At 46.0% G+C, this 24,723-nt stretch overlaps 1 protein-coding gene across 1 annotated transcript in view; it reads left to right on the forward strand.

The window, feature by feature from the left end:
* The first annotated feature begins 304 nt into the window (after positions 1–304).
* The window catches only part of alk (ALK receptor tyrosine kinase), a 308,750-nt gene continuing 284,331 nt past the window's right edge, over positions 305–24,723 (forward strand). The window contains exon 1 of the mRNA XM_034525145.1: positions 305–1,031. Within this exon, the coding sequence (XP_034381036.1) occupies positions 305–1,031 (727 nt within the window). The remainder of the gene's footprint in view (positions 1,032–24,723) is intronic.

Consider the following 24,723-nt stretch of genomic DNA (forward strand, 5'->3'; position numbering starts at 1 on the left):
GGTGGACAGCAACAATCAGCGGCAAGCAAATGTAGAAAAGAAGAAGAAAAAAAAAGCACTCCCCTCCGCCTCGCCACGGGAGCGCACCGGCGAGGAGGCGCGAGAGACCCGCAGCATCATCGATTCTCACTTTAAGATCTTGCGCTGCTGCTGCCTGTGAGACAAGAGCAGGCGGAGAGGAGACGGTGAAACGGGGGTGGGATTACCGAGTGCTTCTTCTCCCATTTAAAAAAAAAAAAAAAAAAAAAAAAAACCCAAAACGACAGATATTTTTTTTGTTTTCCTCCCCCCATTTATTTGAATCATGAACGCCAGGATATTGTTTTCGCTCGTTTGTTCTGCGGCATTTTTCGCCGGGCTGCAGTGCGCCTCGACCAGGACCACACCGGGGATGGATCTCCCCACCGCCGACTTCGGCTACGTTAACGGCGGCGGCACCAGCGGGGAAACCGGGAGCAAACGGGACTCGAACCAAACCCTGAACTCCAGGCTCAAGAGGAGAACCCTGGCGGTGGATTTTGCGGTCCCCTCTCTGTTGCGCTATTACCTGGCGGAGTTCATAAAGAGACCCCTGAACGGAGACTGCCAGACTTTCAGCGGCTGCTACACGGTGCGCGCAAACTTGAAGATGCACTGCGTGCCGCTGCAGAAGACCGTGTCCACTTATGCCGACTCCTTGCCGAGGAACGCGTCCGCCGAAGGACAGCTGCCCTTCTTCCACAAGCGGCCGCTGTCCAAAGTTCTGAAACTGGGCTTGACGAAAGCCAGCAGGAACCAAGTCGTGGTGGAAATAGGAGAGGATCTGGTGCGCACCGGGTGCGGGGGTTTGTCCGTGCACGAGGAGGCCCACGCGCTCGACCTGGAAATGGACCTCACAACTATTGTGGAGTGGTGGCTCGGCGCGGATGGGGGCCGACTCAGGATCCGACTGATGCCCGAGAAAAAGGCGCAGGTGCCCGGGATGGAGGATCGCTACACCGCGGCCATACGCGCCGCGGACCCGCGCCTCTTCTTCCAGATATCCTCCAGGGGTGAGTTTTTATGTATTTATGTATTGTCTTAACTCTTCCCTCCCTTCTCCGTTATCTCTCTGCCACCGTTCACATGCAAACACGTGCGCGCACATGCGACGACTCGGCAGTGGTGCATTCATGTGGTGGTGGGGGGGGGGGGGGGGGGGGGGTACACTCTCCAGACTCTCCAGACTCATGTTTTATGATTGATGCCCACAGCGGCGCGAAGAGAGACGCGCTGCATGATGATTTTATTCCCCAAAACTCTTTCGATTATTATTATTTAGTTTCCAGTTGGGCTCCACGCTGGGTTTCCGTGCAACATCTTTAGAGGCTTCCCTTTGGTTGATCAGTTCCGAAGTGACAATAATAATTTAATCTGAAAGGGAAGCAACGGAAAGGGATGCCCGTTGCTTTTCTCGTCACCTTTTCCTCAAGAGGGAAGTGCTGGACATTTCAAAATAATATGTTTTGATTAGGCACAAATTAAGCTGTTATCTCGCGCAGAGAAAGAAAGAGAGAGAGAGAGAGAGAGAGAGAGAGAGAGAGAGAGAGACCCAATACTCCCTGTTCTTCTGAGCATCGTTCTTACACAATCCGTGTAATTGTTTAATCACTTTGATGAGGGAGGCTGGCCCAGAAAATAAACAAATAAAAAATGCAACAGAAACAGCAGCTCCTGTTATTACAGTGTGTGTGTGTGTGTTTGTGTTTTGTGGTTGCGTTTTCTTCACGTTTTTGATGATGAAGTCCTACAGCTCCCAGTAGGCATTCCAACAACACAGCTGTTGTAGGTGGGAAGCCAGCTGGGGATGATGGCATTGTTTTTTTGGCCACCCCTTTCTTGTCATCTCCACCATTGAGGAGGCTCTTTAGCAAAGCACTGAACCCTGAAACGGTTCCAGTGGAGCTGCTGGTGACTGTGTGTAGCTGTGACAGCGGAAAAAACAACAACAACAACATACAAAAAAAAAACATTTAGGTGTTCACTTTACTACTTTTGTCTTTTTGAATCTGTAGATATCTCCTAAACTCCCCAACAGTTAGTGTTAGATAATGCCACGTTTGCACAACACACAAAAAAAAAACTATAATACAAAACTAATATGTTTTAATGAAAGTAATTAACTGGAAAGTTTCATGGTGATTGCTTTAAGATAACCTTTTTATCCTATTCACCTGGATAGTGACATTTCTTACAATAAATATATTTAATGTTGTCTCCATGAGCCAGAAATCTCCACTTCAGTACTAACATTACATTACATTACATTACATGTCATTTAGCTGACGCTTTTATCCAACACACCAAAGTTTTATTTCTATCTGTATTCCGAAAAGTTTTTACTCAGGGGTTTGTTCATATATAATTCATAGCCTGGTCTGTAGAACATTCCTGAAAACATGGCAAAAATAGACATTTCTTATGGCTTTTGGAAGTATGGCTTTTTGATACAAAGATATATCGAATGTTCCCTCAGTAAAATCCAATGTTCACATTTCTGTTCATGGAAATGTACCTAAACACAACTTTCCCGAAAGTTTGTAATAACCCCAAAAATATGGTCTTGATGTAAGTAAACAAGGTGTCATATCTCTTAGTTCAATTGTGTTACCCTGTTGACCCGGGTTGTCTCTACGGGACAACATATACCCACCGCAGCTCCCATTAGCACAGCTGGGTGGGAAGCCAGCAGGGGGTGCTCTTCTCACTGGGGACCTCCGACAGATCCACGTGTTGTCCTGGAGGGCAGTTTCCTTTGGTCGTTGAACTTGGAGCCCATGCGGTTACTGAAATGCTACCGCATATACGGGGACAGGACTGTTGTTCCCACACAGACTGCATATAAGACGTGGAAGCGGTCACAGTGACACCGCCCACTGCTGTGTGGACTCCCGTTTCTTAAGCCTCAGAGTTCGGCATTTTAGCTGTTGCAGTTTTTGGTTTTTAGGCCGTCGCCATCTTGTTTAAAAAAAAATTAAAATCATAAGCGACACAACAGGGTGGAGTACAACCGAATGCTCAATAAGACAACCACAATGTCACAGTTAACTTTCAGCTGTAAACACACTGCCGAAGGGTCAATGAGTTGTCAAGAAAAACACAGACAACACCCGTGTTGACTTGGACGACCCACCGGTAGCAACCTGTCAATCTCATTGTAGCCCCGCCCTAAAGCACACTTAGCTTTATGGTCTGTTTGACTCTAAATGGACCATAACGTACTAAATGAACATCACGCTGTATTGAAGAAGACTTGAAACTAGAGGTTGAGACCATAAACTCATGTTCACAATGTTTACTGAGGGAATAAATCAAGAGAGAAGGTGGAGTCATCTTCTCATAGACTTCTATACGAAATGCGAGTCACACGGTATGAGGGGGCGGGGCTCGGGAACAAAATAAAACTCAAGACAATTTCAAAGGCAGCTCTATAAATGATCCAACCTTCAAACAATGGATCTAACATGTTTCAAGAGAAACCCGGGGAGTAGACGAGAAGTTATTTTAACTTCATACTTGGTTGCACACTATTCTGTTACTCTGTGTGACTCTTAAAAATCCGCGCTCATTGCTCTCACTTCACATCACCTCCATCCTTCACCCTCACACAACCCCCAGAAACTGATCAAGTCTTTAATCATCACAGCCGCCTGCTGCTCGGAGGAGCAAGGCGAGTCCCTGAAGGCAGCGAGGAAATACTGAATAAGGGCATCCGTTCGTTGGAAATCTGCTCTGACGGAGGGAAGCCTCTGAACCGCTACGCCAAACTGCTGCGAGGACGGGACCAAGCGGCGTTACCTGTACACACACCAGAGGAAGCGGTCTCTCTGTATTTCTGATTGGATGGAAGAAAAAAAACATCTCCCGCGCACGGCGGAGATGCGCTTATTAATAATAATCTGTAAACGTGAAGAATGGCGTGCATCGATATCATCGTTGTTTTTTTTTATAGATTACAACAAGCTAATCACAAGTTACACAGACACGTGTTAAAAGTTGGAAATGAAGCGAGTGGTGGGCACGGTAGCGGCAGATTATCATATTTTATATTTTCACCCCCCCAACCTTAGATTGACTCAACTCAAGGCTCCAACGCGTGTCGTCTCACTCCATCAGCTCCTTTACACACCGGCCATTTGGCATATTCATGTGTAATATACACCCTACACACTTGTTATGTATGCATCATCTCTTTCCCAGCCGGTAAGATGGCGACTATTAGCGTGAAGTAAATACCAGCCACCGCAACCCGGAATAATTTGACGATCAAGCGAACGCGCATCCAGGCATTAAAACTCTGCTCAGTGCATTTACGCTCACTCTTGCCCCATGGGGCCCCTCGCTAATGAGGAACACCGCGATGGGTTATGGTTGTCAAAAACAGGTTTTCGGGCAGGTGTGATGAAGAGTTGACCTTAGTTATCATCGCCTAAATGCTGCCATAAATAGGTTAGGGGAGAATCGTTAAAACAATCTCGTTATCGACTCGCCTGCCAAGCTCTTTTAAAAGAAAAAAAAAAGAGATCCTCGGAGCGCCACGAGTCTCCGTAAACAGGAAGCATACGTCGGGGGCCCCCTCAGCTGGGCCCTGAATGCAACACACACACACACACACACACACACACACACACACACACAATGTGGCCTCCAGAGCGGCTGCAGCAATGTCGGTGAGGGAGTGACAGAGCGAGGGTTGGCCTCAATACTTTATATTTAGTTATTTTTTAAACGATTAAAATGATTTAAAATCAATGAATTACATAATAGACCAGTTTTTTCTTGCTTTAATTATTATTGTTGCCTTGATGCCAGTGAGATAAGGGACCCAATCATAATCACAGCCGGAATTATCTGTCAATTACCGTATTTTCCGCATTATAAGGCGCACTTAAAAGCCTTTAATTTTCTAAAAAAACGACAGTGCGCCTTATAATCCGGAGCGCCTTATATATGAATTAATTCTGGCTGTGCTTACTGACCTCGATGCGATTGGTGAAATTTCACAACCAAACGCGTCTGTGCGTTGACTTTACATGGGATCCAGAACGCGTTTGGTGTGAACGCCCCTTTACGGCTACCGTAGTCAGGAGCGTCGCGGAGTAATACATACTGTGCTTCGCCATAATATTACAGTGTGTGTATAAGGACCCCAAAATGGCACCTTTCAAGAGACGCGCTTACGACGCGGACTTCAAACTCAAGGCTGTCAGTCACGCAGTAGAACATGGGAATAGAGCAGCTGAGAGAGAATTCAACATTAATGACTCAATGGTACGGACGTGGCTTTGACTACCAGTGCACCTGTTGACCTTTCATTTAGTCCGCCCTGGTGGAAGGCTGCAGAGCCCTCCGGTGGGGAAAGCAATGACATGACATTGCGAATGAGTGCGTGGATTCGTGGTAATCAATGACACCCTTGACATTTAAAGCTTGTATCATTCAGCCGCTAATGGGAAAATCGATAGGAAGTCAGAACGACATGCCACTTTATTATTTATGCATTTCTATGATCGATTTGCTCTACTCGCGACACCCCAAACCCCTCCACCCCCAAATCCACCCTGGCGGACCCGGGAGCTGCCGATCGATTCCGCAGGTCGCAGCGGGGCGCGATAAAGAGCGCTGGGCCCTGCGTTAGCAGCTAACCGGGGACCCCAGGGCCAGACGGGGGAGGCCTTTTGTCGAGCTCTGAGATGAGAGCCGTGCGGCAGCGCTGAGAGAATCTCTGATTGATTTGTTTCTTTTTTTTCTATTTTTTTTAATTATTATTATATATAAATGCGAACGATGAGACTTTCCCAGAAGCTCGACCGAGCGAACCGATTGGGCGATCTCATTACCGCGCTGCACACCGTCGCCGCACGCTTTTGGAGTTCAGAAAAAAGTAATGAGATGACCCCTGAACCCGCGGAGATTCCTTCTGATTCTGCGCGGTCACATTCAGCGCGGCGGCGGCCGCCGGCCTAATGAGACGGACGACTCTTCTGGACTCAGAGGGGATGAGGGAAATCATTTATTTGGCTGGTGAAAAACTGCACGGCCTCCTGCGCACCCGGCCCTCATATTAGTTGGCTCCGTCTCCTGAGCTCGGAGGGTGAGAGGGGGACGGGGGAGCTGCAACTGTTGCACTAAAAATACAAGCTGCTAGCATTCAATAGCCGGCCACACTTGACAATAAACTGTGGAAAAACGCAGAGCTTGCCAGATTGTGAGCTCGGCGGATACCAAAATTGTCGTATGCGATTTCCCCTCCTTTTTATTTACTTACTTTTTATCCTCCACTTCTCATTCGCCGCCGTCTTCTTCTCCCTTCCTATTCCCAGGGTGTGTGTTTTTTTTAAATTTTCATATCGATGCCACTTTTTTTTGTTATTATATGCCCAAAAAAAAAAAAAAAAAGGAAGAAGAAAAATCTGCAAGCTGCCCATTTGATTAATGGCGGCGCTTTACGCGAGGCCCCCGGCCACGGAGTTCAGCCCAGTGCGGAGGCTCTACAGGAGCCACCACGAGATGCTCCACTTCCATAATGAGAGAAATGAATACTGTTCTGGTACATCTGCAGAGACATCTAGATATTTTACCCGTTTGCCAATTTTAAAATGCCACACAGGCCCAATTTGGCTCTCTTCCTGTGGGAGTGTCATATTTTGTTAAATAGCCCCGTGGATGTATATAAGGGGGGCCAAACATTCTGTTACACTGGCAGTAAGATCACCTGTACTGTTGCCAACACGTCACAACCGATCAATCTCTGCTGAGTCAGCACACTGACTCTTTAGTTTTTTGGGGGATCTTAAATATTGACGTGGCACCTATTCACCTCAATAACAATTTAATTGATTTACTTGATATGACAGCTCAGATGTGTGTTTCAGCAGCTCAAAAACTCTCTGCACATTCCAAACATTTCTCACATGCCGTTTTTTTTCCCGGAGAAGTCGTATTATTTTGAGGGGAAAACACGTATTATCGCGAGAATAAAGTCGTAATTCAAGGAGAAGGATATATAGTCACAATATTTCGAAAATCACATTGGATTTCTCGCGCTAATTTGCGGCTATATTAGATCAGCTTTTTATATTATTTATGAAAATGATTGAGAGGGAGACATTAAAAGGACGCATGCTCGTTGCTCAGTATTCCTCTCGACCCCACTTGGAGCGGCGTAGAAATATGCAAACTAATAACCTAATTTGGTTATTGACATGAGATCCACTGATCTGCCTTTTTATATTTGCACGATGCATGTCTGAGGGTCTTCTCTAAATGAGGTCTCTCTACAGCCAACTGTGCTTCCCCCCCCCCACCCGCTTCCTGTCAGTTACTATCTTGGAGGAAATGAGGAAGAGGGGGGAAGAGGAAGTGGCTGAGAGCCTTTGCTCTCAAAAAGTCTCATCCTCTGGATTTGGATCTGAATTTAAATGACGCCCAAAACACAAGCATGAACCTGGCAACCATCACGCTATGTCTCCTTTAAGCAGAGTTTAAACCAAAACAGTGTTCCAGGATGAAAGGGTCCATATAGAGCTAATGAGAAACTGCAGGGTTGGGTGGGAACACTCCGAGTTCAACACTAAAAGTGACCCCTTTCACAATCTAATTGAGTATAATGTCAAAATAATGATTAGTATGGCTTTAATGAGCGCGATAGATCGGCGTGTTCTATTTCCTGAGGTCCTGGAGCTTTTTTCTTTTAATTTCTTACAATTTTAATACAAGACGGCAGCATGAAGGGAAAAAAAAAGAGAAAGGGAGACCGTTGTAAGGATAGCGTAACACACCCGTTGTCTTTCCGGACCAGTGAAGCACTACCGCTAAGCCTTTTCCCCGTTCTCGGGCTGTTCACACGCCCTAAGCCAAACTCACAATTGAGCCACATCAAACCGGAGCCCGTGACGCTAACCAGTGAGCACGGAGCATCAGACGGGAACGCAGATTGTCTGATTAAAAAAAGATGTATTAAAAAAAAAGAAGCTCCCAACGTCCACCTGGAGTTAAAAAAGACATTAACAGATGCGGCGCGGCCGGCGTGAACACACGTAGCCCAGGCAGCCTTTTCGAGGAGCAGCCGGAGGGCTCTCAGGCCACATCCCCGGCTCCCTTTATGATCCGTAATGGGACTGTTGAAGAGCGGCAGCAGCATCCTCATCACAGCATAAAACCCACTTAATGGGTTTGCACCACTTGCGCCATGAAAAAGGGGGCGAGGAAGAGCCTCTTCTCACTGAACCCAGTTATCCCTCCACATTCCCTGCCCGCCCATTGACCTGGCGGCGGCTGGCGTGTCAAATCAGCACCATACCTGAGAGTGTGTGTGTGTGTGTGTGTGTGTCGGGGAGGGCGGGCACAGACAAAGGTGAAGAGATGGAGCAGCAGCGGCCACGAGAGATGCGGTTTTTTTTAGGGGCTGGAGACCCGAATTTCTTGTTTTCAACTCCCCCAGCGCCTTGAGACGGCTTATCTTCTCAGCCGCAGCGCGGAGGAGTGCACCGAGGAAAAAAATGGTCTGATGAAGTCTCAACTTCAGGGCTTTTTTCTTGAGCCGGGCTGTGCTCTCGGGCTTACAAATAAGGGTTTCGGTCCGGCTTTGTGAAGCAGCAGTCGCTCACGGCAGCCAGTCGAGGCGAGATTAAATTAAAGGCGAGGGTCGGCAAAATTGTCTTTTCTTAACAACAACAAACTTGATGACTAGCTCAAGTTTTTGATTAAAAAAAAGAAAAGAAAAGTGTTGGATGAAGCCACAACAAACACAGTCCAGAACAGTGCCAGCGTCATTCTAAGATTCTCAATACCTTATCAGATACCAGGGAGAAAATGAAAGAGATCATCATTTTCTCTATATTTCATATGTTATATTGCTGTGAGAACTTATCCTCCAAATTCAGGCAAAAAAACCAATTTGACTTGAACATAATTCTTGAAAGACCCCTGACTTTATGGAAGCTACACTACACTTTTACAGCTTTTCAATTGGTGCTGAGCAAAAATGTGACATAACAAAATAAAAAAACGTTATTACAATAAGCAAACACAGATCGTCGTAGTAGAGTAGTAGAGAATTGTAAATCTTCAGGGTTTTCAGTTAAAGTGTCCACCTTCAATTCCGGGTTTACAATATTACAATAATATCACTAATACAACCAATATTAAACCTTTTTATATTTTGCGGTCTTTTCTTTTCTCCATTGACCGCAAGAACTATTTTCAAAATGGTTGCCAATGGCAACAGGTAACTTTTTTTTTTTTTTTAAACTCGCCTTGGACATTCAAGGACCTTTTGACGGAGTAGTTTTAATCCATGTTCCTTCCCCTCGCAATGTGAGCTGACATAATGAACTAGTGTGTGAATTGTGCAGAGCAAAAGAAAGAGTCCTGGCACACTTCCCATGTCTCTCGCCTTCAGAGGTCAGCATTGCAATCGTCTCCGTGCAATCTTTGGGCCGTGCATGTGCATGACGGAGAGGGATGGGACCTCATGTCCATGTGCGTCCCGGTGTGTCATGCTCACGTGTGTGTGTGTGTGCTCATGCCCATGCTCACGTGTGTGTGTGTGTGTGTGCTCATGTCCACCAGGGAGCACCGGGGTGCTTTCAAGCAACACAAAGCCTCCTCTTCCTCCTCTGCCTGTCTGAACTTGCTGGAACAGTGAGCCAGCAGCTAGCAGCCACATCAGCCCAAAATCCACACCTCTGATTTCTTTCTTCTTTTCTTTGTGGCTCCGTGCCAGCTGGCCTTGCCGCGCTTGCAGAGAATCCATGAAATCAAGCCCCGACCCTGGCCTCACCGCCGTCCAACTCCAACACACTATTTCTCTGGCCACACACACACACACACATACACACACACACACACCTTGGCTTCTGTGTAGTTATAATACAGCCTGACCTTGGAGCGGAGTAGAAAAAGAGCACAGGGTCAAAAGTGAACGCTTCACGCGTTGGCCGGTGCCGCTTGTGGATTTGTCTTTGCGGAAACTTGCACCGGTTTGCCACTCTGTTCAAAGATGGCCGCTTCTTTTGTCTCCTTTTTGGTTGCGCGTGTGCATCTCTGAAGTCGACACAAACTTCGCTGAGGGATTCTTTGGTACATGGCCACATGCAGTCAGTTGGGTAACATCTTGAAACAGCAAACACAGAGAAAAGGGTCAGACCCCCCCACACCCCCTTTTTATTTCCTTTTAGAGTCCTCTGAAGCAGACGGTAACGTGGAGCACGTCGCGGGGCGATATGGGATACTCGAGCGGCGAGTGGGTGTCAGGGTTAGTGAAAGGGCCCATGTGTAATCTCACCGCGGCTCGACGAACACACAACTCGATCTCTCAATTGCGCCCCGACGCGCTCTAAAGAAAAGCCTGAATCGCCTGTAATGTACTGCGGATTCCACGCTTCCAGTTTCCACGCGAGGCAAAGCCGCTGACTGACAAGCATGAGGCGGGGAGGGCGCTTTAACTGCCACCTCACAGGCGGGTTCATTATAAAACTACTTGGCTATCACAGGAAAAAGACGGTGAATGCGGCTGCCTTGAGGCCGGCAGTAAATTCTGTAAAGGTTACAGAGTGAACACAGTCACTTTTTTTTTGTTTCTCCTCTCATCTTTCTCAGATGCCCATCTCTGTCACCGTCATGTGTCGAGGAACACGACGGGACACGGGTAGATTTGGGTTAGCACAAAGGTCACAAAACTCTCTGTGCCCGGAAAATACCACGCTGGGGTGGTTAAATGACACGAGAGTGGCTGGGCGCCCTTCCTCGCACTACGCCAGTGACAAGTCGCCTAACGGGAAGCAGCTCCGGTGACTCGGCCTCGGAAACCCGATGGCGTGGCACCATGTAGTGCGACGGCTTCGACGCGGTCCCAGAGCGGTGCTCATGTGGTCAGGGGGCAGGGGGGGGGGGGGGCAGATAGACGAGCTAGAGCTAATGACATTGGGGGGGAGAGAGAGGGGGTGACAGCTCTTGACTCCTTTCCATTTTTTTAAGAAGGAAATAATGACTGCCCATTAATGACTCGGGAGGAGTAGCAAAACTTATTTGCAACTAAAAAGAGGTGAAATGATAATGTGGAAAAATACAGCGCCATACAGTGTGTGTGTGTCTGTGTGTGTGTGTGTGTGTGTGTGTGTGTGTGTGTGTGTGTTCTGATCTCTGGGTGAGGCCATTGCTTTGACTTTCCAGGGACGGCGGTACACATTCGAGGTCCGGCGGTTTCATTCATTCTATTTTCCTCGTCTTTCACATGGCAGTGTGACTGGTGCCAGCTCGAGCCTCTTTATTTTTCTTTTGAGGGATATTACTGCTGCCAACCTGGGACGGCAGCCGTAATTCATCGGTCTGAGACCTTCAAAAATAATTTAGGCTGATTCTGAAAATGTATTGAGACCAGGGACATTTCATTACAGGGAAAGGTTCAACATGTTTTCAATGAAAAATTTCTCTTATTCGCTTTCCTTTGGAAATAAACTGACGTCACACTCAAGTATGTCAGGGTGGTAAGATCAGAACTGGAGGCGGGAGGTGATTCGCGTAGCTTAGCATACATACTGAGAGCTAGCCTGGCTCTCTGAAGCCATAGTTCCAGACTAAGTTGATGCCAAAATTCTGAAAAAATTGAAGGCACCTGTTCTTCTACAGTACCGTCAAGTCTCAAGACTAATGGCGTCGTACCAGGCATGTCAAGGGGACCCTGTATTTTCTCTCAACAACAAATCTGTGTCCGAATAGGCTGGACCAGAGCTGCAAGCAGCACGAAGCTTAAGAGCTCACGTTAACGCGAGGTGCCATTGATTTACACTACGATGAGTAGCGGGCAAAGCTAAATTCTTACGGTATCATCATGTGTAAAAGGTCATTTTTGCCGAGAAACTTGAGTAAATGTAGTGTATTTTGAAGGATATATTTATTGTTTTACTTTTGCTTTTTTTACTGTGGTATTGTATGTAATTGTTATCAATATGCAACGGTTTCCGACGCCCTGAAGATGTGGCAGCACAGAATATGTTCAACTTTGTTCAAGCAACAATTCTCGATATTAAATCATCCAATCACCTCAAATATGAGTGTGTGCTGTGAGTGTAATTGACTGAATTACTGTCCGCCTTCGGTTTGTGTCTGTTACCATACACAAGTGCATTAATGACCAATGGCTGTCAGCGCTGTAATGACACACGCTGACACACACTTTGCTGGCCTGCTCACACAAGATTGATCTCCCTCCAGTACAAGCTTATATATTATGATATATAAATGCCGTTTTATTTGCTAATAAACAAGTGCATTTTGTATCGCTCCTTGGCATCACTTGTGGCAAGCCCCTTTTAAACTGTGCCAAACACGACACCATGACACATTTTCCCACACTAGTTAAATTAATGGACGTCTTGTTTGGGGGAGAAAAGCCGACCTGGCGACCACTTCTTTTGTTGAAAGCGGTCCTACTTCTCCGTGGAAATACGCCCACAGTGAATGTCTCGTCATGGCGGCAAAGACGGATGATTCTGGAGATAAAGACAAATGGGCCCGTGCTTGCCGACTCAGCGTAAAATAGAAACACACACATATATATATATATATATATAGTTTGATTAAAAAAAGTTAAGTATGAGGAGCAGAATCATTCTTTTAATGAAGCAGTTGTGACGAGATGGTTCGGGGTCGTTGAGCGTCGGCATTGACCAGATGTGACTGCGAGTCATTTATCTCCAACCCAGTTGCTGCCTTAGTATTGAGCAGGACTCAATCGGGCCGGCGGCGAATGCCAACTGGCTTTTGAGGGCGGAAAAAAAAAATGGGGAAGAAAAAAAAGAAAGACACAGGCCAAATTAATGAATGCCAGCAGAAGCAAAACCCAGCTCTTATTCTGATTAAACATCAGTGCCATCAAAGGGGAGGAAGCCATTACAGATAGATTGTATTGGCTCTGAGGCGATCTGTGCTTCTATTTGAAAGCGAAGAGAGTTTATTTCTTTGGGTCTTTAGCCTCACGACGAGGACGTGTTTGGTAAAGGCGGAGCGAAAAGAGAACGCCTTTCAAATATATATATATTGAGTTTCAATTCATTCTGTACAAAAAGAAAATACCAGCAGCAGCAACAGCAAAAAAAATAAACGGCACGGCACAATCGCTCCTGAAACCCCGTTATCGGTGAGCGCGTTTCCCGACGATGAAGCGCCGTGAAACAGTATCTAGTTGCTCAGAAATGTAAAATCTAAAAAAAAAAAATGCCCCAAGAGTCCACGCGAATAATATGCTCATTAGTGTAATTGCAGACAGCGGCGGCACAATTGTTCATTCAGCATTAATGTGAGGCAGTTGCTAAGTTGACACATTGAGATATTCTGTACGCCGTGTCTGTTTGCCGCCCTAGGTGCCTACCATTTAGTTCACCCTTGTGGATGCCAGGCTAACCAGTAAGCCAAAGGTTCCTGCCACCCCCCCATGAGAGTGAAGATAGATTTTGACCACGCTTCCCACGGCTTCGGTAGGCCTGGAAAAGGGGGTTAGAAAGACCCCCGGGCTTCTGAGCTTCAGAGAAATCTCCCCACGCCCTCAACACGGACCCTCACCACGGACCCTCAACACAGACCCTCAACACAGACCCTCAACACAGACCCTCAACACTGGCCCTCAACACAGACCCTCACCACTGGCCCTCAACACAGACCCTCAACACAGACCCTCAACACAGACCCTCAACACAGACCCTCACCACTGGCCCTCAACACAGACCCTCAACACAGACCCTCACCACAGACCCTCAACACAGACCCTCACCACTGGCCCTCAACACAGACCCTCACCACGGACCCTCAACACAGACCCTCAACACAGACCCTCAACACAGACCCTCAACACTGGCCCTCAACACAGACCCTCACCACTGGCCCTCAACACAGACCCTCAACACAGACCCTCAACACAGACCCTCAACACAGACCCTCACCACTGGCCCTCAACACAGACCCTCAACACAGACCCTCACCACAGACCCTCAACACAGACCCTCACCACTGGCCCTCAACACAGACCCTCACCACTGGCCCTCAACACAGACCCTCAACACAGACCCTCAACACAGACCCTCAACACAGACCCTCACCACTGGCCCTCAACACAGACCCTCAACACAGACCCTCACCACAGACCCTCAACACAGACCCTCACCACTGGCCCTCAACACAGACCCTCACCACAGACCCTCAACACAGACCCTCAACACAGACCCTCAACACAGACCCTCACCACTGGCCCTCAACACAGACCCTCACCACTGGCCCTCAACACAGACCCTCAACACAGACCCTTACCACGGACCCTCAACACTGGCCCTCAACACAGACCCTCAACACAGACCCTCACCACAGACCCTCACCACGCACCCTCAACACAGACCCTCACCACGGACCCTCAACACAGACCCTCACCACTGGCCCTCAACACAGACCCTCACCACGCACCCTCAACACAGACCCTCACCACGGACCCTCACCACGGACCCTCAACACAGACCCTCACCACGGACCCTCACCACAGACCCTCAACACAGACCCTCACCACGCACCCTCAACACAGACCCTCACCACTGGCCCTCAACACAGACCCTCAACACGGACCCTCAACACAGACCCTCACCACTGGCCCTCAACACAGACCCTCAACACAGACCCTCACCACTGGCCCTCAACACAGACCCTCAACACGGACCCTCACCACGGACCCTCATCACTGGCCCTCAACACAAACCCTCAACACGGACCCTCAACACGGACCCTCACCACTGGCCCTCAACACAGACCCTCAACACGGACCCTCACCACGGACCCTCACCACTGGCCCTCAACACAGACCCTCAACACGGACCCTCACCACTGGCCCTCACCACGGACCCTCAACACAGACCCTCACCACGCACCCTCAACACAGACCCTCACCACGGACCCTCACCACGGACCCTCAACACAGACCCTCACCACGGACCCTCACCACAGACCCTCAACACAGACCCTCACCACGCACCCTCAACACAGACCCTCACCACTGGCCCTCAACACAGACCCTCAACACGGACCCTCAACACAGACCCTCACCACGGACCCTCACCACGAACCCTCAACACAGACCCTCAACACGGACCCTCACCACGGACCCTCAACACGGACCCTCACCACGGACCCTCACCACTGGCCCTCAACACAGACCCTCAACACGGACCCTCACCACGGGCCCCCACCACGGGCCCCTCTCATGCACATGGCTTCTTTATTGCAGAAATGTAGCGGATAAAAAAAATTAAAAAAAGCCAGGTAACATTAGAAAGCACTTTTTCTTTGCACTCGTAAATTTGCTGGGCACAAAGACAAGCCTCTTATCACTAAAAGGTCATAAACTCGCTCGAGGGGACCGTTAAGCGCGTCCTCTGGCTCCCTCTCTCTCTCTCTGTCTCTTCACTCCGATTTCAGCAAAGGAAATAGGAGCTGAGATCACTCGTTTCCATCAGCCATGTGGGAGCGGAGCCACGTCGGAAAGGAAAAGGGCTCGGGGGCTGAAAATGTCTGCTAATAAGGACAAAAGACTTGAATCGCCAAGCAAAAATGTACTCGGACAAACGGTCAAAGCACATCTGAGGCGGAAGTGACGAAACAAATCGGATGCATAGGAAGCATCATGTCTAGAGTCTCACTCTCACTTTTTTTTTTAACACTGTAGTTCCCCCCATCCCTTCTTTTGACCCAGCGGGGAACACAGTGATTAATTACATCTTGGTGCATTGTCTTCCATCTGGCAGGGTTACTTATCTCCCCAGCATGAACGACTGCTTGAGCTGCTACCGTTTCATCTGCACTGGGGGTCCCTTTTCAAGTAAAAAGGCTAATCATTTGAGTGCAAATGAGCCATTTTCCCCAGCAATAGAAATTATTTTTTATTCTCATTAACATGTGCATTAACGGTACATCGTACGATATGCCGGGATATTAGCGTTATTAGGCCAAAGGGCATTCTCTGTGTTTGAGTTAAGACTAACAGTTTAAGGAGCATGTGGCTCGAGGTTTGCAGGTCTACAGTAAAACATGGACAAGATTAACACCGTTTTTTTAAAATAATTTTTTTAATGAAATGTTTAATTCACTAGCAAGAAAACACACACTTTCCACACACTTTACGACCAAGAGTGTTGCTGCCACAGCCCTGTTTGAACCGACTAGAAGCTTACGGTGGCTAATGTTAGCAACGTTTAGGAGGAGTGGTGAGTGAGGCAGTTTGGTCCTCACTCACCACAATTTACAATTACAGAACAACACCACATGCGACAACATAGTGTAACAGTAGTATAGGTACAGTACTCAGTACAGTGTCTCAAGTAATGTTGGTTATTCAGGTATCCATAGTTTGCTAACATTAGCTTAAATCAAAGAGCGTTCATGCATTTACTTTTGTGATAAAACAATTGAAATGTGTGTCTTTGGCATGCTCATAGTGTCACAAAGCTGGTAAACTGACTCAGCCATGTTTGGTATTCAGGGGTCCACAGTCAGCTAACATTAGCTTGAATGAATTAGCGTTTGTGCTCATTTACTTATGTGATAAAACAAATGAAGTACGTATCTTTGACTCAGCAATGTCAATTACAGAGCAATATCTAAAGTCTGCCAACATTAGTCACTCGAGTAAGGGTCTCCCAGCAAAAAGCTTTGAGCCTATTGAATTTGATCAACGGTGCGTTAAATTCTTCACGGATGCAACTTTTCACTCGTAAAAAAGGAATATGTTATTTCTTCTTTTTTCAAAAAAATAAAATGACATGGAAAGACTTTGAAATTCTCAAATACCCATCAAGCTGCTGTCGGAAAGGTCTGACCTCGCTTCGTCTCCCGTGAGACAAATTGTTTGTCATTTCATTTAACCATGGCGTCGGATGTTTTTTTAATTGATTTTTTTTGCCGCTCGATTTAATCCCACCCGTGTCCGACGTGCCTCGGTTTGATGCCGCTTCAAAGTATACACTCTATACCTGTGTAAACACACTTGCGTGCCTTCTCCTCGGCTCCGGTCTCCTGTAATGAAGGCTGTCTCCGTGGGTGCAGGCAGCTATAGGCAGATACAGTCAAATAAACAGGTGCCGAAGAGAAGACGGAGAGATGTAAGGTAAGACGGGCGTGAGATTGAAGGTTGAAAGGAGAAAGAGATGCAGTGATCCTAAGTGGAATGAACGCCGCTGAGTTATTCACTCGGTCTCAAAGTGAAACATCAAAAAACTGTATGAAATATTGCACACCTCTCATCTTTCCTTTCTTTTGTGTTTTCTGAGAAGAAATAAAAAGAATAAAAAGCACAGCATGTAAATCTCAGTCCCCACACACTGCTGAGGTACGACTGTAGTTGTTAAAAAGAATACGCAAGTTCCCAGGTTCATTAATTGTCTGACATTTGTTTTTCCTACTCGAAAGGTAAAAAGAAGGAAAGAAAAGTTTTCTTTTCCTGACATATCTTTTTCTATCTTTTGAGACGTCCTTTGAGTTTGTGAGAGAAAAGCATCGAGGCAAAAAAAAAGAAGTTGTCTCGAGGATCCCGAGCAGGAGTGATTTGTCCAACAGATTTCATAACTGCATTGGATTCCTTTTGAATTTTGGAGCGCTTGGTTTCAACTAACAAGCTTGCTTCGAATGAAAAAGCCCCACATGAGCTCATACCTCAGCAAAGGCTGCACCATCATCATCATCATCATCATCAGCCTCTTACTTTAGGAAGAGAAAACTTTTGGAAACACCTCGTTGTAATCTGAGCCACTCATGTCTTAACAATGTAATGGAGTTAATGTCAACACTTGGTTAGCTTAGCTTAGCATTAAGACTAAACGGGGGTAAACGGTAACACAATCTTCCTAAATTTTCCTAAAACTTCCTAAAGCATCTCTAAATTTCATCTTTTTTTTCAATCTGTTACAACAACCAAAGTGTAAAAATGGATGATATTGAAACCTAAAATCACCGCTGGTGGCCTGGCAACCCCAAAGTAGGGATGTCACGAGAACTGATGCTTAAAGTGGACGCCAAAAACAAAGCTCATCTTCTTGTTTATGCTATGATAAGCTTTATAATTACACCTCTCATCTCTTGAGCGCTTGTTTCAAAATGTCTATTTTATCTATTTATTTAAGTAGTCAAATAGCTCATATACAATGAAGATAATGAAGGTGTTAGATTTTGAATAGGCTAAAGTGTTTTTTTTATAATTTTATTATTTGCCTCACAGTCTTGTCTTTCAAGTTCAACCTTTTATAGGAAAAACAAGTGTCCAAGGATATCTCCCGGATCCTCCACTTTGCCTTGACCCCCGGTCTAACGTTCCAAAGCTGACACATGTCCAGTTTTATCACCCCGCTGATTAACACACAAACGGATCGGACATGATGGAAGCCTTGAAAACAATAAACCTCACGAATGAAAAGAATCAAATGTGAGCACATAAAAGCTCAAACAACTCAAGGTTGCTCCCATATAACCATTTGTTTTAAACAATGTATGCGCCGCTGTGCAGAAAGCCAGAACTATAGAAGAAGGCCACCGTGTCTGGGGGAGGCAAAGCAAAGAAGTGTCCAGGCTTTGATGTAGCTCTCTGCCCGCCTCGATGTGTATGTGAATATTGAATCAATGAGGCAAGAGCAGCACAGGAAAACCAATATGTAATTTCCCCCCGCAGACGCTCCCTGGTCCTTTGTTGGGTTTGCACCCAGGAGAGAGCAGCGCTTTTGTTATGACTGTCACTCAAGTGAAATCCACAGACATGGAGACCGGGCTGCTTTCTTAAGAGGGTACGCCGTACACACACTGAAGCTGGAGTGTCTGTGGCCAAAGGGGTGGTCGGGGGCCGCGTGAGAGAGAGAGAGAGTGAGAGAGAGAGAGAGAGAGAGAGAGAGAGAGAGAGAGAGAGTGAGAGAGAGAGAGCGCAATGTGTGTTTGCATCAGGCCGAACGCCAACGTGCCACGTTTGTCTGACAAAAAGAAAAGAAGGTTTTGATGTTCCATACATGGGAAGGCTAAACGGAGCATCAAAGAGGCCAGATCACCTTATTTTCGAGGTCTTCTTATCCCACATCCAACATGTCTATTTTTTGGACAGGGAAAACAATAGTAAGTGACAAGAAATGCTTTATTTCTATTTCTCACACCAAATTGTGGAATGAAACATTTATAAATAAACCACACAGTGGGCCGGTTAATGATTATTAAAAAAAAAAACGAAGAAAAGAAAACCTGAGCATGAGTGGGGAAAATCCGCTCGGCAGTGTTTTTCCTCTCCTCATGCTAAACATAGCCTGATCCCTTAGTGTAATGGCATCGCCATGCACCGTCATTAGCTGCGCCCAAACGTTGGATCCCCCCCCCCCCCCCCCCCCCCCCCCCCCCCCCCCCCCCCCCCCCTGTCTCCGTCACACCAACTTTGTGCCCACTTAGCTCCGATCTCGTCCCTCCGCCTGAGCAAGGGAACGAGATGATGAAAGATGACCTAGATTGCTTTTCGCGGAGCCGGGCTGCGTGTGTGTGTGTGTGTGTGTGTGTGTGTGTGTGTGTGTGTGTGTGTAACAGAAAAAAAAGGCAGCTAAGCAAGCCCCATTCCCTCCGGCCCTCATAAGCACAAAAAATACACTGCAATCCTCCACAGGCCGCTGGAATTAAAACTTTCCGACCACTTATGAATCGCTCTTCTTTTTTATGTGTTTGCAGCGACGATGCTCGCCAGATGTTCTCGGCATACCACGATAATAAAGCGAGTGTTATTTTTGCGTCACTCCTCGGGAGAAAACAGGGCATCTGTGACTGTAAAAGCTTCCTCAAAAAGGTACAAAATAAATAAAAAGCACGTTTCCAACCGCGCCATCATTTCACACATATTTTCTTAACACTTTAAAGCTCGGGTTGGTAATCTTTAGTTGGTAATCTAAAAAGAAAGAGGAAAAATAAATATGGTATCCGTGTCTGTCGCAGAACTGTAAATAAGCCCGTCCGGTCATTTCATTAGCGACTAACAATATACTATATTTTGTTTGTTTACGGCTATAATGATCATTTTTGGGGGAGTGGCTTTGGAGTGAGGCCATGCTAGATTTAGTATCTTTTGAAGCTACCTTTACAGTCGGCAACGCTGGGCTGGGTTTTCTCGTTTGGATAATTTTCTTTGACCAACATGACCTAAATAATAGTCTCGGTACACAGACTTTTGTATTACTTTGTTGAAACACTTTGTCACTCGTTTAGAATACTTTAGCACCAATATTACGTTGTCGTAGGGTAATCGTTAATCTTATATTGTGAACTTTCTGACTTCAAATAAGCCCAGTATTCCAGCATTCTGTGATATAATTTAAGTCCAATATGTTTGAGTATTTTATTAGATGAAGAACATGACTTAAGTGAGAAATTCCCAATATTTTTGTATCCACACACAACTCTGTGCTCACGAGTGGTCAGTGAGGACTAATCAGAGCGCGGAGTCGATACTACTGTTGAATCGAGGTGGCGATCTCTTTTGGGAGCGACTTGATTTTTAATCAGCCCCTCGCTGGGCAGCCTTAATGGCCGTATGGCGGACTAAGAGAGTCTCCTTAAATGCAGTGCATGCCTCTGAGGCTTCCTCAGCCATCTGACGGCCCCTATGCCGACAGTTGGCATAATTAAAATTTCTTCTGCTGGCCGGCGCACAGGCCTAATTGATCTCGGGCACAGCCGGGACATGGAATGCATTCACACGCTCCCTTTCGCGGCTGAGCAGACAGACGGAGGCGCGGCGGAGAGGGCAAGCGGCGGCGCCTTTCATGCACAGGCAGGTGCATATAGTTTAAAAGAGCGTTTCGGGTCAGACGGCGTGGGCGTGGGGAGCCTCCTTTTAAAACAATCGATTAAAACCCGAGCTTGACAGAACCAAAAGGAAAAGGGAAAAAAATGAAAACAATTAGCATATTTAGTGGTTTTCAAACTCCCGAGTTACTTTCATGGAACACTTTTACCAATTATGTTGATTATATGCTGCCGTCTTTGAAATCATCCCACACACTCAGAGTGTGTACTCTCTGGAGCATTTCGTAAGGTGAAATAAAAAAATATAAAACATTTTTTTTTTAAACTAGCAGAAGGAAAAACCCATTTGTCTGGTGCCATTTAAGACATCACTCAACAGGTACTACTGTCAAACCTGAGAAATGTGTGTACATTTTAGAGGGAAATTGAGACTCCGACTGTTAGTGCTGGAGCCAAAAAAGTGAGAAATGTTTTGAGTGGGCTCATTTTCAGAGTCAGGAGGAAGGCACAATTGAATTTAGATACATGTCTGCCAAAGATAATGAAGAGGGTAGGAGCTTCTTATAGCTCATATCCACTCAGAGGGGCTTCAAGCGCGTCCCACGGAGCATTTGCTGCAAACTTGTCGCCCATTACCAAATAAGTTGTCACAGAATCCATCAGTTCGTCCCCCGGCCTCTGCGAGGGTTACCGTTAGCATATTATGTTAGCCTCCCAGAGGCTTTCGGTGCATAACTTGGGCTGTTTAGCATTTTATGGAGGGGATGTGTCGTGGAAAACGGTGCTTGAGAATCCTCAAATTGGATTAATGAATGCATCAGCAGATCAGTTGGCCATCATTTGCAATATGTCTTATTTTTGGTCTCAACGCGTGGATATTCTATTGTATGCTGTACAACATCAAATAATCTGACAATATATCAAATCTAAGAGTGAGGTTATTACACGACAGCTGTTGTTATGACATGATAGACTTCCTCAAAGAGCGTTATATCCACACCTTCCATTTACTCTAACCCAATAATTGTCTCCTTTCAAGGCATAAAAGTAAAGTCTCCGCGCTTTTATGGCACGGGAGTGGGGAGGCGCACCTCTTTACGACAGTGGGCATATTGGCGGAAAGATTTAAGAAGCGGAGGAAGACACGTCTTTGACGATCATAAAGATGATGTCCACCCCCCCGTGCTCTAGTCAAATTGTCTTTAGGCTACGGCCGCCATTACCGCGCTAGCAAACTTCCACTAAGCCATTACGCTCTAAAGGCTTGATACGCAGAGTGAATGGAGTGCTTTTAAAAAGAAAATACACACACACACACACACAAACACCTGGGGGTGTCTTGTTTGTGCTTAAAATTCAATAATGACTAGAAAGCACTCAGAGAGGCAGCACACCGCCTCCAAGGCTGTACAACCCCTTTACACAGTCAATTGTGCCTCCATGAAAGGTTACCTCATCAATCACCCCTGCGTGATCTTCATCAGCAGATGGAGTTTGTATGTAGTCGTGGAACCGTTAGCTGGTCACAATGACATTTTTTTTACTTCGGGATTCGGTATTTAATAGTATTCAGGAGGGCTAACGTTAGCCAGTTTCCCGTTGTTGTAACGAGGTGGCGCTAAATTGTAGAAATCTGGTCCACTCAGCGGCGCTTCTTACTTTGTTCCTTAATGAACCGAGTCAGCGGTTTCACTTTGTTTCGCTGACGTCAGCCAGCAGAACCTTTGGCGCCATAAAAGCGTTAACGTTAGCAGGCAGGGAGCTGTGAGGTGTTGGTGAGTGGGAGCAAATGTTAAATGCCTCTCTAGCTTAATCGCTGTCATGACTTGTGTTGTGTGCTCTGTCTGATTATATGGGCTAGTACCAACGGCATAGGGGGTGCATCTGGTGCTGCTGCAGAGGAGCCCAGACGGCGTTTTCTTTTTTGCCGCTTTACTATTGTCGGCGGGCCCTCTTGCACATTGACTGTTTTCACGTCGTCTTCTCGAGCAGTGTTCTACTGCGCGAGCACAGGCTTCTCTTGGTTAATTTGATTTAAATCTATTTCAGTCGTTTCCTCTCATATGTTTACAAAGAAATGTGAACCGACTGTAATCTGTGTCCAAGTGATTACAACATATATGTTCGGGGCACGCTGTTTGCTTGAATTAGCACCGATGAATTTGGCGCCTCGGCAGTCAAAAGGTGAAACCACACAGATGTGATGGGTTTTAGTGGGACTGTAATGCTTGCCACATTAACTTTAATAGAAGGGGCACCAAAATCTGGCTCCAATGCAAAATTAAAATGCCGTCAGGTGACGTCATGACCCTTTGTTCTATAGTATCCTTGATTTAATGGAAGTAATCCAGTAAAAAATAAAATAAATATATATATTATGTCTAATTAAGGAGTTATGAGCTGAAACATACTATAGGTACTTGCCATTACTGCAGATAGCACAATTCAGTTCTGATGACTTAGTAACCAACATACAGTAATAAAGTTACAACCCATTGACATTGATCAAAAATAATATGTACAATTAATCAATAAACTCAACTGAGTTATCTAGAAGCAAGTAAATAGGAGAGGCACAGCATAAAATAATTTTAAACGGTTTCTGTATTTTTTTAAGTATGGAACGTATGGATGTGATATTTAATATGTATCTTGAGATATTTAATATGTATCTTGACGGTGTCAGATATGCAGTATTATTCTTATCAGCCCCAACAAGAAGAACAGATCGGTAGTATTTGGTGTGGTAGTTCTGTCATAACATTCTAGTGTTTGGAAATGATCTTTTTTCTTTATTTTTGGCAACACGTGCACCGCCCTTCACTAAAGGGTACAGCCATGGATTTAAATCTAGTCTCTTTTTTTTTGTATGGGGTGTGAATTTGACCTATTTTTTCTGAGTCACACATATTTCATATTCTAAGGGAAATCTCCTCTGGGAATCGTTGACCCGTCGTCTTTAAGCTGCCACTTGTCACGCCTCTTCACAGAGAGATACTGCTCTCCGGAGTCAAACCCCATAATTATAGGCAATGGGTGAGAATTTTTGTGGTGGGAATTTGCCCTGTTGCTTTCGAGTCCATTTTTCAGTGGCGTCCTACCACAGTTACTCCGAGGCCATGAATCTGACACCCTTAAACTGTTCACCATAGTATAGTTGCATGGGCACGAATTATACGACTTGTTTTTGTCAAAATTGACTTTACCTCTATTAGGGTCGGCCAATAAAACAATCATGATGTGTTTCCAGCTTAAAATCTTCCAGAATAATGATGAAACATCCAAGAGATTTTTTATTTTTTTTAGACACATATTTTTGGTTGGTCTTTTCTCCTAAAGATGTTTCATTACTGTGAGGAAATTCTTGGGTAACTGCTGGAAGCTTGGATGACAATGCCCGTCAGGTCTCTTTAGCAAAAGGAGGGCGGCAGTGGTAGTCATGGCAGTGTAGGAAACATGCTGAGCAGGACAGGAAATAAGAAGCCCAAGAACTCATTTCCGTTGAACTAAAAGATCTGTTGTACGGATTAAAGGACTGATGAAGGGAGTGTAACACGGCATGGTAGTTTTTATATCAGCACAATAAAGACGTGGGCCAAAGTCACTGAAAATCAGTGGCTGTACTCATGATATCTTGTCCAAACTCTGGCTGCAATGCCAATTACTGCCGTGGTGATCCACATATGATGCACATTCCCACTGGGCTTCATTAACTTTGAAAAACCCAGCTCGCAACATGTGGGGAGTAATGGATATTTCATGATAGCCATCATCACAGACGTCAGTCAGAATTATTCAAATTTGACCCGGGGGTACCCTGAGACCTGAGGAAAAACGTACACACACATCTTTTGGGCTTTACGGATTCCGGATCTACTCAAAGTCAGGTGCTCCATGTCCAGGTAGCATGAAATA

The sequence above is a fragment of the Cyclopterus lumpus genome, chromosome 22, assembly GCF_009769545.1.
Source record: "Cyclopterus lumpus isolate fCycLum1 chromosome 22, fCycLum1.pri, whole genome shotgun sequence".
NCBI classification, from domain to species: Eukaryota; Metazoa; Chordata; class Actinopteri; order Perciformes; family Cyclopteridae; genus Cyclopterus; species Cyclopterus lumpus.